The sequence below is a fragment of the Lactuca virosa genome, chromosome 1 (assembly GCF_052849685.1).
Source record: "Lactuca virosa cultivar CGN04683 chromosome 1, Lactuca_virosa_CGN04683_v6, whole genome shotgun sequence".
In the NCBI taxonomy this organism is placed as follows: Eukaryota; Viridiplantae; Streptophyta; class Magnoliopsida; order Asterales; family Asteraceae; genus Lactuca; species Lactuca virosa.
The window spans coordinates 319604958-319620462 of NC_136426.1; the positions used below are offsets into that span (position 1 = coordinate 319604958).

General features: G+C 37.6%; 1 protein-coding gene across 1 annotated transcript; it reads left to right on the top strand.

Moving 5' to 3' along the window:
• The first annotated feature begins 4178 nt into the window (after window positions 1-4178).
• LOC145168471 (tropinone reductase-like 3) lies at window positions 4179-6782 on the top strand. The gene is made up of 6 exons (XM_079087272.1): window positions 4179-4414; window positions 5297-5413; window positions 5527-5661; window positions 5889-6014; window positions 6096-6197; window positions 6475-6782. The coding sequence occupies exons 1-6, from the start codon at window positions 4277-4279 to the stop codon at window positions 6622-6624; spliced, it is 768 nt and encodes a 255-aa protein (XP_078943398.1). The 5' UTR covers window positions 4179-4276; the 3' UTR covers window positions 6625-6782.
• Window positions 6783-15505: the final 8723 nt, after the last annotated feature.

A 15505-nucleotide genomic window follows, 5' to 3' on the forward strand; every position in this document is an offset into this window, starting at 1 on the left:
ACACTAAGTTTAATTTTTTCTTTCAATTTTAACACTCCGTTTTTTTGTTCCAAATCGAACATCATTTTTTTCTAATTTTGTTTAATGTTGACCATTTTCCATTTTAAACTGTATAAATATTTTTTTAAATATATTTTAAAACGTTTGAATAAATTCTTTTCATTTAAAAACCATATTTTTGCCTATATATATATATATATATATATATATATATATATATATAATATATATATATATATATATATTACATTCAAACCATAATTTTATGTATAAATATGTATTAGTTATATAAAAACCGTAATTTATATTAAATACACAACTTCAAAATGAGTTTGGAGATTTGGAGGCGTGTAGTCGATCAATCAAGGCCCAAATGTCAAGTTTACAACCCCATGAAAATTTTACATCTTATTCGAAGCTTATGATTATTTTGGTTCTCGTGATATAACTAATGCATAATTTGAATGTAAAATAGAACCCTGTATTTAAATAAAAATGTGGTTTTAAACGAAGAAAATGTATTTATACGGTTTAAAATGTAATAAAAAATATATTTATACGGTTTCAAATTGAAAATGATCAACATTGAACAAAACTGGAAAAAATGATGTTCGAGTTGGAACAAAAAAAACAGAGTGTCGAAATTGAAAGAAAAAATTAAACTTAGTGTCAAAATCGAAAAAATTGAAAACTCAGTGTCTTTTGTGGAAAAAAATCAATTTTGACACGTCAACATGTCATGTCATCAAAACTGACACGTCATCATGTCACGTCAGCAGGTAACCGAGTTGATCAGTCAAGTGGTCAGACTTGTAAAAAATTGGAAAATGTAGTGTCAAATTTGAGACAAAAAAAACATAGTGTCAAATTAAAATTTTTGTGTAAACTTAATGTCTTTAGTGTTATTTACTGTATCTTCTTCTAAATAATATGGGAATGTGAAAATAATGATAATAAGATTATTAAGAGAATAGAAAAGTTATTAATAATGGTAAATATGAGAATTCTTTTCAAATATCAGAAAGTGAGAGAGAATTAGGAGATAAATTTGAAAGATTATTAGATTTCAATTTTTATTTATAGTTTCACAACTGAATTATGAAAATATGTCTTGTTGGGTTGAGTAAATATCCATCCACACCTATTTTCCATAAACATAAGGTAACTAGGAGGTAAGATGTCGATCCAATGACAAAAAATGGGAGACTGCTTTGATATATACCTCTGTCATAAAAAAATATTATTAGAACGTCACATTGTTCTACACTATGAAATATGAATGGTCACGCAACAATAGAGAGTCTCTTTGATAATTGTTGATTGAGTCAGGCGTAACAATTTATCACACTTAGTAAAAAGACATATCAAAAGTTATGGAACCAGAATCAAGTCCAACTAATTGTAATATAAAACAGTTTGAATTTGAACGAGTCAGACCTAACCTCATACAATATATAGTAAAAGGCATATCAAACAGCTAAGTGTAACTAAAAAAACATATATATACAATAAAGTTGCTAGCAAAGAACGACATGGACTATTGCAAATAATATACAAATACACAAACACACAAACACTGAAAGCAAATACTATAAATAAAACGAAAAGCAGATACTATTGTTTTTAACATAAAGTAAATATGAAAGAGTAAAATGGTGTGCTGCAAATGCAAATAGTTAAAAGAAAACTAAACCTAACCAGAACCATAAATTGTTTCTTAGGTTGAAGGTGTGGTAGCGAGTTTAGCATAGTCCACCTCAGCTTTCTTTCTTTCTGTCTTATTTTACCACCATCTTTGCTAAGTACCATGAGAGAGAGAGAGAGAGACTCAACATTTTCTAGCCGAGTTCAACTCTAGCCTCACACCAGACGCAGTGTTTGTCATAGCCATCGTGACATACCACATGTTAAACTGCACTCACATTTTTGAGTCCTAAGATAGAGAGTGTCGTGTCATGTATGGTTCTACCATGGCAAAGACACTCCACATCAACTACATATATGATTGGGTGTGGTAAAACCATGGAGAGAGAGAGAGAGAGAGAGAGAGAGAGAGAGAGAGAGAGAGAGAGAGACTTCAGTTGTTTCTTGCCGAGCTCGGGCAAACCGCATGGCAAACCGTAGGGTGAGGGTGGTGTTCCCCTCATATGATGTGACATACCGTATTTGTATTTGTTACTGCATCCACACCTTCTAGCCTTAAAGACATAGGTAAACATGTTATTTGAAATGTTTACAATATTAACGGGGTGTTTGGAAGTGCTTTTTAATAAATTTATTGGTTTTTTAAAAAATTAGAAAATTTTAATTTTTCAAATAAGTCATTTTTTACGCTAAAAGATGGTTATCAAACATTTTTTAACTTATTAATTTTTGAAAAAAATCAATAAATTAGTTATTTTGAAAAACACTCCTAAAATGAAGGAAAAAAAAGACAAAATTGCAAAAATGGTCCCTGTGGTTGGCAAAATTCTGTAGTTTTTGTCCAAAACGAAATGTTGGTGCACTACTAGTCCAATTTTAGATACCTCGTGTGGTTTTGATCCCTATGGTTGTATTTTCTTGTGTTTTTGGTCCACATCTCACCTAAAATGACTAATATGCCCCTTAAATAATTATATTTTAATTTCTTTAATTTCTTTTCTTATTCTTATAATAAAATGAAAAACAAAATAAACCCACCACTCACTCTCTCTCTCTCTCTCTCTCTAAATCTTCATCTGCCATGACAACAGCCTCATCTCTCGCACTTCTCTTCTCCTCCCATCGAGCAAACTCTACCGAACCCCTACCTGCCTGCCTTGTTCCACCGGACCATTCTTCTGTCCACCTTCCTTCGAGTTTCAACGTTGGATGCCGCCTCCGTTCTTCTTTCTTCGAACGACCCAAGGTCGGCGATTCTGCTGCCGAAGACGAGGAAGAAAAACCCACAAAGGGTCACCGGTCTCGAAGAATCTGCATATTTGGAAGAATTATTAGCTCATCATCACTTTAGTAAGGATTCACACACACACACACACTCTTTTTGAAATCGATTGAGAAGTGAAGACATATCAGGGGACGAAATCGATAGCAAATCTGTGAAGATTCAACCACTTTAAACCAATAAACCCTAATGGCTCGATTAATAGGTGTGTGTGTGTATTTTTGATCGCAGCTCTCAAGGATCCGATTTAAGGGTGATATATGGTGGTTCGGGTAAGGGGTGAAGGAAGGTGTTCGATTGTGGGTGATTAAGGTGACTTGAGGAATTTAGGATTTTGGTTTTGCTTAGAAGAAATCATAGAGGGGAAACAATGCGATCTTGGAAGAAGGAATGATTCTGATGATGAATCACTTTCACAAGTATGGAAGGTTGTCAAGCACATAAGGTGTTCGATGAATTGACAAAGTGACAAATAAAGTTATACCATTGAAAATGACTCACCTTTGGCTGACCCACACACTCTGTTTATGTTTCTTCTTCTTCTTCAAAGCCTCACACAACTATCTGTTCTTTTACTTTTGCTCCTATATAATATTCATCACAATCTTTTCTGCTTCTCTTGCAAATTAATGAACAACTCCAAATTAGAACCAAATCGATTAGAAGGGTAGTGTTGATGGGGAAGTTTTATCGGGCATGAGGAAGGAAAGATGGGGGTGAGGGTGGGATTGGATGTTTATGGTGGACAATGGTGGCAGTCAATGGTGATGGTGGCGAACGGTGGTAGCAATCGGTGGTGATGGTGGCGGCCACTAGTGGTGATATGTTCTTTCTTGAGTGCATGTGTGCGTTTTTGTTGAGAGAGAGGGAAAGAGAAATGGTGGGTAGACCTTTTTTTAAGTTAAAAAAATATAAATTAAATTAACATATATGTTTCAGCAATTAAAGAAAATTAAAAATATAAGTTATAAGGGCAAAAACGTCTTTTCAAGTGTATAGGGACCAAAAACAATAGAAAGATCTAATTTTGGACCAGTGGTGCACCAACATTTCATTTTGGACCAAAAACACATAAATTTGCTAACCACATGGACCATTTTTGCAATTTTGTCAAAAAAAAAAAAAAAAAAAACAATTTAAGATTTGAAAAGAATAAATAGCCTTCCCTGAAATGGATATAGAAGACTAGAAGTATAGAACGAGACTCTTAACCAACAGCCAGAGTAGAGACATACCAAGTGGGTCCCATCTATCACATCAATAATCGGTGTTCCCAATGGCTTTCTCTGGAGGAGTTGTATTGCGAGCTATAAATTCACGAGAAAACAAACAAGCAATTGATCAACAACAATGGAGAAATCCAAGATCGGAAGAAGATTTGAAGGGAAAGTTGCGATTGTTACAGCTTCAACTCAAGGCATAGGTTTCGCTATTGCTCAACGGATCGGCTTAGAAGGCGGATCTGTCGTCATCTCCTCTCGCAGACAGGTTCTTCTTCTTCCTCCTCGATTTCAGTTATCTAGTTGTTTTGATATTTTACCTCCTTGATTTTGGGGTTCTATCAGGGAAATCGCACCTGGTGTACTTGAAATTATCTCGACAGGATAGTTTTTGTTTTACTTCAGTTGAGACTTGAGTGCGGTTTGATTTAGAATTTCTATTATATTACTGTGAATCGGGATAAAAAGCTTAACTTTTATATTTCTGATACTTTTTCAAGCATTTTGATGATTGTCTCTTATGTACTACATGAATTTGCTAAAAGAAAGTATTACCTTTAAGGATTAGCCGTGCTAACTATCCTTCACTTTAACCATTTGATTTTCTGATTACGATTCTAATTCTTTAGGTCTCAAAATCCACATCCAAACATCCCCTGATATCACATGAATTATGATTCATCACCTCAGATTGGGGATTTTTCATCATAGACAAGAGTATCGTATTGATTACCATGTTTGCACTTCTTATAGCTTATTGATTTGGGTATCAGCATCACTTCAAATTATTCTCTATTACTTTGATTTAGGTATCACTTTAAATTATGCTCTATTACTTTGATTTAGGTATAAAATGATTGGTTTGACTTTTGAAAGTGATTTTATATACAAAAATATTCAAATAGTTACTTTAATTGGTTTTCTCTAATGTGCTCGATTATAAATGTTTGATTTAGTCATCTCTTGAAATGTCCATGTCTATAATAGTTCTTGTTTCTCCTTAGAAAATGCAACTTTAAGGTTCCATGTCCTATTAAGATTTTTGTTTCTTAGTGTGAATTGGACATAATCCATTTTGTGTACTTGCTTATCTTAATTTTTATGAATTGAAAGATTCAAATTGTGTTTAAAGATGAAATCATTTTTTTAGAGAAACGTTGATGAGGCAGTGAAAAAGCTCAAGGCACAAGGAATTGAAGTGCTGGGATTGGTATGCCATGTTTCTAATGCACAACAGAGAAAGAATCTCATTGACCAGACTGTTCAGGTAAGGATCATCTTTGACCTTTATTCTTATATTTGTGTGTGTGTGTTTAGTTTCACTTTTCAAGTTGATTATTTAGGTTTATGTAATGAGTAATCCTACTAATGATTTTGCAGAAATATGGGAAGATAGATGTGGTAGTGTCAAATGCTGCAGCTAATCCCTCAATTGATACCATTCTCAAAACTCAAGAAGCAGCCCTTGACAAACTTTGGGAAATCAATGTTAAAACATCTATATTACTTCTTAAGGTGAATCTTTATATAAAAAATATTTGTCTAGGAACTAGGGCCAAAAAGGGTATCTTTGTCCTTTTATGGTCCATTTCTCACGCAAAACATGACACAATGCATTGGAGTGGGACTCAGAGAGACTGATGTCAATGGGACAAAGACTCGTTCTCGATCTTTCTTTGTGAAAAAGACATGAATGCCCTTAGTATCATCAAATTGAGAAATAAAGTTTTTTTTTTGAACAGGATGCATCCCCTCACCTGAGAGAAGGTTCATCGATTGTTTTCATTTCCTCAATCAGTGCTTTCCAACCTCCAGCTGGCTTGGCTATGTATGGTGTCACCAAGACAGCTCTTCTTGGCCTTACCAAGGTATCAACATACATACATACATACATACATACATACATACATCAAATCTTTCTTTCTCACTATAATTATTGTTTTTTTTAGGCTCTTGCAAATGAGATGGCCCCACATACTCGTGTGAACTGTGTAGCTCCGGGATTTGTTCCCACACACTTTGCTGAATATATTACCAGCAATGAAGCCATGGTAAGTCACTCAAACTTTGTAACCCTTTTGCAAATCATTCTCTTGTCCCTTTTGAAAGAGTAATGTTTCTTTTTGACTAAATGGGCTTTAATGGGGACATGACAATAATGCAAAAAGAACGACTTAATAGAGAAAGTCAGAGAAAAGAGGCTTTCTTCATAAACATAAAGTCCTAAACTGAAAAAGGAAAAAGGAAAAGAACATTCATTGTGTAGCCTAGTTGTTGATGGCATCACATAGGAATATATTTTGAGTGATTTCATGTTGTTGATGACAGAGAAAGAGCTTGGAAGAACAGACATTGCTGAAGAGGCTGGGGACGACGGAAGACATGGCGGCAGCCACCGCTTTCTTGGCGTCAGATGATGCTTCATATATTACCGGTGAGACCATTGTGGTTGCTGGAGGAATGCCTTCAAGGTTATAATCATTATCATCAAAAGTTTGGATAATAATGATAATAATAAAGGTTTGGTTTTGTGTAGCCAAGTTGATGTTAAGATATTGGATTTGTGTTACTATTAGTTTCTTATACTAACTTCTATCCTTACATTTTCTTTGAAACGATACAACAAGTTTGACAAATCCATGTTTTTATAATGCTTCAACTCACAACCTAAAATCCTCATAAACACTAAAGGGTTTGTGGTCTAGCTTGTATGTATAAGGAGTTATTAGAAACGTATCTATCAACCAATACGTACATTGAGGGTTCAAGTCCTGTCTTGGGACAAAATGCAAGTGTATTGCTACTATTAGTAAGGAATATAAATAATATAGGTATGTTGCTATTCTAAATAAAACTAAAATAAATTGCTATTATCAGTAAAGAAAGGTAAACATGATGCTACTATGGATAAAAAGAAATACATATTTGCCTGCTTTGCGAGCTTGTAACTCGGCATATACGAACCTGACTACAAGTGTCGAGCATTTTAGGATACAAATACGACACTAAATGTTCATTCAACTTTGATGCTTTCACAATAATTATTAGAATCACAAAGTCGGTTTCAACAATATATAATGTTGTAATTGTAAATCTTGAAGATACTACTTGAGAAATTCAAAAAGCCAAAATGCATCTCTCATTTACATAAAGATCATACCAATAATGAGCAAGTGTACAACCAGAGAGTTTATTTGACAAGAACCATTGTCCATGAACATAAATTTAGATAGTATATAACATCTAGATGGGCACACATTTTTTATGGTTTAGGACACATATTGGCGAGAATGTTGGTCGAAACAAATATTCAATGGTGTATCTTCTATGAAATTTGCATTGATTTTACCTGTTGCAACGTTCATCATGGAGGGACTAAAAATCAAAATAGTTACGTAACGTTTTGTTTATATTTAATTAATTACAAAAGATTTAATAGAATAATAATAATTATAATAATAATAAAAAAATAATGACATTACATTAAAAAATCAAAATAGTCTTGGAGGGACTAAAAAGAGATTTTGGAAACTTTAAATGTAAATAATCTTATTTGAGGGACCAATAATGTCATTATGGATAATATAAGGGATCAAAGATGTAAACTATGGGTTTAACCCCATGAATTTGAAGAGAATAGGAGGTTGTCGACCATTCCTTTAGGCGTGTTGATCGGGTAATTTTTTCGGATTTCGGGTAATTTGGGTTTTCATGTTAGAAAATATACCTGTTATCCTACCCAAACTAAATTCGGGTAATTCGGGTTTGGGTAATTCGGGTATCGGGTCGGGTTTGGGTAATTCGGGTATTACCCGAAATATATAACTTTTTTTTTGAATTTCACCTGAAAATAAATTTAATGAAATAAATACGCCGTGCTTTATTAGTCTTGTTTATATAAACAAACGAGACATAAACGAAGTTACTCAAGCTTTGAACATTGAGATTTTTTAGTCAATAATACCTGAGATATCAAGTAATTTTTTAACAACTTAATTTAATCTAATAAGATGTTAAAAAAACAAATACTTAAAGATCTTAATCTACAAGTTTAAAATGTTTAAGATAATTGTAGCCATAAGTTTTGCCATGTTCTGAAGTTTCGTCAAAATAATGAGTTTGTTAGTTGTAATAAAAACTATAATCTAGAAAACAGTTAAATTTTAAAGAAAATGATGATATATAAACAAATACTTTTAATATTGTTAGTGTCATATTGACATAATAAATAGATTCATGTTTTACAATAATGATAGTTAGTTTAAACGTGATCAAATACTTGCTATATAGTACAAGCTCTACAAAAAAAAAAGGAATTTTTAAAATTATTCGGGTAATTCGGGTATACCCGAAACCCAAAAAATGTACCCTTTACCCGACCCGAAAAAAATCGGGTTACCCGATTACCCGAAAAAATTTACCCGATACTCGAAAAATTCGGGCGGGTAATTCGGGTATCAGGTATTTTCAACAGGGCTACATTCCTTTGCACCCTCAAGAGTACGTCGGTTTTCCTTGAGCCCTTATACCCCATTTTTGTTTGTATCACTACAAGAAATACGGGCATTAGCGGCGACGTCTGTCGCCGCAAAAGATAGAGACGGTCGTCGTTAAAGGTATTAGCGGCGACATGTCGCCGCCAATACGTCGCCGCTAATGCTCTTTTTGTCGCCGCTAATACTTCACTGTCGCTGCTAAAAACACGTCGCCGCTAAAACTTTCAAGTCGCCGCAAAAAGCGTCGCCGCAAAAATTCTTTTCATTTTTTTTTGTTACAGTTTTATGAAATATTAATGCACAATTTTATAAAATCTATTACATTTAACCCATACACAACCAAAAACAATATAACATTTATAAAATATTAATCCACAATCCAAAATATTAGTCCATACAACCTAAAGTATTCTTCTAAACAAACATTTCATAAAATCCTAAAATTCTTACTCCTCGTCATCACTCTCATCATTTCCTTCATTATTTGGTGGTGGCAATGAACGAAACCACTCTTCCAATGCCGCAGAACATGTCGGGTCCTTCAATATCGTTTGCAGCATTTCCAACTACAAAGAAAACAAAATATATTACCAACATATCATAATAGTATTATACTTTCCAAAAATTATCAAACTACAAAATATTAACATATCAAACAATAACCAACATATCATTATAGCATTCTACTTTCCAAAAATTACCAAGTTACAAAATATCAATATATCAAACCATAACCAACATATCATTATAGCATTGTACTATATACTAAACAAACAATTACCAACATATCATTATAGCATCCTACTTTTTTTTTCGTTTTTCCATTATAGCATTATACTTTTCAACTTAAACAAACAATTACCTGTGATTGTGGTGGTTCTTGTGTCATTGGTTGTTCCTGATTGTACATAGACACAACGGTAGTAGGTTTACGCCCAATGCCTCTAATATGTCCGCGTCGAACACCCAATATTTTTTCAAAACATTGTCTTGTATCACTTGGCGTTAGACCGCTTGCTGAAGAAGAAACTTGGGTTTGTTGATTGATCTCCTGAAGTAAAACATTCTGTATTTTCAAAAAATGATAAACATCATAAAAATTAGATTACTAAATACCCTTGACGATATAAACACTTATATGAAAATACAAATTAACCACTTACGTATTGTTGCACTGCAGGACTATAATGTAACACCCAAAAATTTCAGCCGATTCAAAACTTTTAAAAACATATCAAATCATTAAAATCATTACAACTTTGTTTTCAAAATGTATAATATCAGAGTTTTCCCAGAAACATAAACAAATCATGAGGAGCTGTACGATCACGCCTTCGCCTTGCCGCGATCCCCTGATGTACCTGAAACAATAAACTGAAACTGTAAGCCCGAGAGCTTAGTGAGTTCCCCCAAAATACCAACGCCATACAAATATCATATAACAAATACAGAACCGTATGCATAAAGAGCCTTCAGCCTGACTGGACCGCCTCACAGGCCTACAACCTATCTGGACCGCTCCCGAGCCTTCGGCATGACTGGACCGCCTCGCAGGGCCTACAGCCTATCCGGACCGCTCACCGGGTATGTTGGCCTTCAGCACAAAGCAGGACCGCCTCAACCCAACCCCCGATCAAACAAACATGTGCTCATAAATATCATATGCTAGCTCATATCATATAACAGTCAACCGATCTAACAGATCCCTAATCATAACAACATCCCAATAACCGGGATACAGACCTAACCGGTCTCTAACATAGCATCATCCTATAACCAGGACACTGACCTAACCAGGTCACTAAGCATAAGCATAACACCATCCTAACTACCAGAATGTAACAAACATATCATGCCATAACCCAGATACAAATATATATAGAGGGTCGGCCTTGGTGCCTTAGACCCTGTTGATATAGTGAGGATAACTCACCTCGCAAGTAGCTCGGAAGGTAGCGTCAAACTCTTCCAAAAGTAACTCCAACTCCAACACCTATATTAACAAATGTCCTTTGCTATCAATATTCAATTTACCAAAATACCCTCAGAAGTTAACTGGTCAACCCTTGGTCAAAGTCAAAGTCAACTATCAAGGTCAACAGTCCATGTTGACCTCAACTCATCGAGTACCCTCAGCTACTCGCCGAGTTCCTGACATAATTCGCCAACTCGCCGAGTCACTTGAGTGACTCGTCGAGTTCTTAGTGTCAGTGGCCGCAAACCCTTTGGCCAACTCGTCGGGTTTCCCCTTACAACTCGTCGCGTTCATACGTGTCCAAAGGCTGGCTCGCCGAGTCATTCAACTGACTCGCCGAGTTCAAGGCAATCTTCATTGGACTCGCCGAGTTGTTCATCCAACTCGTCGAGTACAGGACTATCTTCATGAGGCTCGTCGAGTTGACTATGCGACTCGTCGAGTCTCTTCAGACCTTCACCCATACAGACACTTTTTAAGCCATGCAGCGGCTCCATATTGCAGATCCAACCTTCCAAGGCCTGATTATCACGTAAAGTTGCAAACTTTACGTACATGCAAAGCTTTAAGACCCTTAAATGACAAAACTAAGCTTGCAATGAAGTCTCACACTTGAGGGAAGGCTCATACTAGGCAAGGCTGATGACTTTATGGATCTAGAGGTCAAAGGGAGTCCAGATCTGAAGTTACAACTTCAGATCTTAGCTCAAACATAAGAAGCCTTTCATAAAACCCATCCAAAAGAGGTTAAAAGAGAGATGAGCCAAAGGAACAGCTTAATACCTTCCAGAGAGTGACAACTGATGAATCTCTTAGCTCCCCACGAGTTCCTAGCCTTGATTTCCTTGCTTCCCCAAGTGTTTCCTTCTCCAAAACTCCTCCTCCAAGCTTGAACACACCAAAAGAACACACACACACACACGATTTAGGGTTTGAGAGGGACAAAAAGCAGTAAAGGGGAGGCTGGGGGAGGCCAATGATCCTTTAAATAAGGTGCAATACCCCAAAATTTAGGGTTTCATCTGCCAGCTCCTACTCGTCGAGTCCATTCTTGGACTCGGCGAGTAGGTCACTAAAATACGTGGACCAATCCGCTGCTACTCGACGAGTAGGGAAACCAACTCGTCGAGTAGACCTTGGAATCAAAGAATTTCTTATTTAAATCAATACCTGAGAATCGGGGAGTTACATATAAAACACCCATTGGCGATTGGAGTTAGCCTTACGGAATGCTTCGATTCGAGTGATATCCTATTTAACATAAAAAAATTAGATTAATTATACTTTAAATAAACTTTTAAATATATCATAGCTTACTTCTTTGAAGCATGCATTACTGTACGAGCTCGACCCCCTCTGTTTACAACTAGTTGTTTTGCACGGACTTCTTTGTTTGACACCGAACGCCTTAAAAATTTGGTCGATTGAAAATGTTCGACTTCCTTCGCCTAATTTTCTGGTGACATACCGTTGGGGGGTTGTTTAGTGCCATTGATGTAACATCCCATTTTCCTAGTCCAAAAATTTCGATTTATACATAACGATGTAGAAAACATTCATAAGAAAATATCATGAAGTCATGTCATTTCGTAAAAACCATAATCTCATGTCTCAAAATCATATCATAAAAGTAGTGACAATGTCAGAGTACAATCCCAAGAAATCACATAGTGCGGAATCCAATGTGTGTATGATGTGCAGCTACCGCGCCGGCTCCTTCCCCTTCGCTGAAGAGGTACCTGAAAAAAAACTGAAAACTGTAAGCACGAAGCTTAGTGAGTTCCCCCATCGTACCGCATACCATACAATCACATAACATACATATACTGTCAGGCATATCTGGGTGCCCGACCTACCCCTTCGGTCCTCTCGACCGGATACTGCCTAGCATATCTGGGTGCTGGCCTCCCCTTCGGTCCTCTCGACCGGATACTGCCTAGCATATCTCGGTGCTGGCCTCCCCTTCGGTCCTCTCGATCGGATACTGGGGAATATTTCACCCCACTACTACTACCACATAACATGTAACACATAATCATATTCTTCCTAGCATGGCTGGGTATGGCTACCCACCCTTCGGCCCTATCGACCGGAAATCTTGGGGACTATCTCCCCTACTTGCTAACATCATACATACTAGCACATAGCATATCAGGTGGTATCAAATCTAGATGAATATCACAAAGACAATCATCTAACATACGACTCCTACTAGTGGGCCGGCATTGTGGCCGTAGACCCACCGCTACTAGAAAGTAACTCACCTCGTAAGGCTGACTGCTGAAAAGCTGATCGGCAAATGTCTGACTGCTGCTCCGGTGATCCTCCGGCTATAAAACCATAAAACACTTAATCAGACACTGATAACTACTCTTAGGGTAAAATGACTATTTTACCCCTGACCAAGTCAAAGTCAAAGTCGACCTCCAGTTGACCTGACTCGTCGAGTTGGGCCGCCAACTCGTCGAGTCCCTATCCTTTCATCCGACCTTCCTCAAGCTCCTACTCGTAGAGTTTGGCAACGACTCGATGAGTTTTCCTTCTAAAACATCCTCAAGTGAACCTTCATCCGACTCGCCGAGTTGTATGAACAACTCATCGAGTTCACCTTCATCCTTTGAACATGTCCAGTCTGCGACTCGCCGAGTTGTATGAACAACTCGTCGAGTTCATCTTCGAACGTTGGGAGATTGCCTTGGACTCGCCGAGTCTGTTCATACACTCGCCGAGTCCTATGATCCCTAGGACTATGGCTAAGTCCAATGCGTTGGGTCATTCCCCCGGACCCCTCTAAGACCACTCTAACACTCACTGGGTTCCTTCGAACCATAACAGAAAAGGGAAGTCAAGCCATGGACTCGCCGAGTCCCAAGAACGACTCGCCGAGTCGAGAATGACCAAGTCTTATTTCTCGATTTCTGACGTACAACACTTGACCAAAAGATAGATCTAGGCTTCTAGGATCGATCTAGCACGTAAAGTTACAAACTTTACGTGCATGCATCGGACTATGAGCTCAAATGGCCCTAAATGAGACTCTTATGTTGCATGGGGCTCTCTAAGGCTCCAAAATCAGCCCCTTTCTGCCTTGTAACCCCTCAAAGACCATGGATCTGAAGTCTTAGCCCCCAACCATGCTTGCACTCTTGGTTGGTCACCAAGAATGGCTCCTAAAAGCCCTAAATCACCCCAAAAAGGGATCTAACACATGAAAGAGCAAGGTATCAGCTTTATACCTCCAAAGAACTGCAGAGGGTGCAGAAACTCGAACTTCTCTGGCCTCCTCTTGATTCTTCAAGCCTTTCTCTTCCTTCTTATGTTCCAAAATCACCAAAAACCACCACAAAGGCCTTAGGTCTTTACACAAACGATTAGGGTTTGATATGGAGAGTTCTGAGAGCAATAGGGACGAAGGGAGGCTGAATGTGTAACATCCCAAAATTCAAGCCCAAAAATTTCATTTTTGATTAATTAATTCATAAAACATTTATTAGAAAATATTGTATAAACACGTAATCTCAAAAAAACCAAGTATCATGTTTAAAACCCACAACATAAACAAATGTCATATCAGAGTACAATCCCAGAGAACACCATGCGGAAAATCATGTGTGTGTGTGATGCCATGCTACGCCGCCGGCTCCTTCCCCTTAGACGAAGAGGTACCTGAAACCAAAACTGAAACCGTAAGCACAAAGCTTAGTGAGTTCCCCCATCATACCACATACCATACTATATCATCGGTATCTTTCAACCGGTAACCATTCATCGGTATCTTTCAACCGGTAACCATTCTTCGGTATCTTTCAACTGGTAACCATTCATCGGTATCTTTCAACCGGTAACTGGGGATTATTCCACCCCCTACCACTAACATATAATACAAGATATAAGCATACAGTCAGGCATATTCGGGTACTGACCTACCCCTCGGTCCTAAGGACCACTATCAGGGAAACTATCCCTACCATGCACATAACATATCATACAGATATAACTCATAACCAAACACATAACCATACCAAGATGAATATCACAAAGACAATCATCTTCTAAATACTCCTCATTGGTGGGCCGGCATTGTGGCCGTAGACCCACCCCTACTGGAAGGTAACTCACCTCGTACAAGGGGCTGCTGATAATCTGTTCGGGAAACCTCCGTCCGCTGCTGCTCCGGAAATCCTCCGGCTACAAACCCCATAAACACTCAGTTAGAAACTGATCTCTATACTTAGGGTAAAATGACCATTTACCCCCAACCAAGTCAAGTCAAAGTCAAAGTCAAAGTCAAAGTCAACTTCCAGTTGACCCGACTCGCCGAGTTGGGCCGTCAACTCGCCGAGTCCCTCACTCTCTACTCGTCCTCATCCGTGACCCTACTCGTCGAGTTGGGCCGTCAACTCGACGAGTTCTTCTCTCATTCGAACGCCCCATGAAAACTCATCCGACTCGCCGAGTTGATGAACAACTCGTCGAGTTGGCCTTTATCTGAAGAACCAGATCTGTCCTCAACTCGCCGAGTTGATGAACAACTCGCCGAGTTCTAAGGAGATTGCCTTGGACTCGCCGAGTCCGTTCATGCACTCGCCGAGTCCCATGAACTTTCAGCACAATGGCTTAGTCCAGAACGTTGGGTCACTCCCTGGGACCCCCTTAAAACCTTTCCACACTCAACTGGGTTCTTTTGACCCTCAACAGAAAGGGCAAAACCCTTAGACTCGCCGAGTTCAATAGTGGACTCGCCGAGTTGGTCACGTCCATACCCTAAATCTTTGCTTTCTGATGTACATCCTTTGATCAAAAGATAGATCCAAGCTTCTACAATTGATCTAACACGTAAAGTTACAACCTTTACGTGCTTGCATGGGACTTTGAGCTCAAAAGGACA

Coding starts and splice junctions, on each gene's coding strand:
- LOC145168471 (XM_079087272.1), top strand. CDS start 4,277: ATGGAGAAATCCAAGATCGGAAGAAGATTTGAAGGGAAAGTTGCGATT. Junction 5,414..5,526: donor TCATTGACCAGACTGTTCAG/GTAAGGATCATC, acceptor ATGATTTTGCAG/AAATATGGGAAGATAGATGT. Junction 5,662..5,888: donor CATCTATATTACTTCTTAAG/GTGAATCTTTAT, acceptor TTTTTTGAACAG/GATGCATCCCCTCACCTGAG.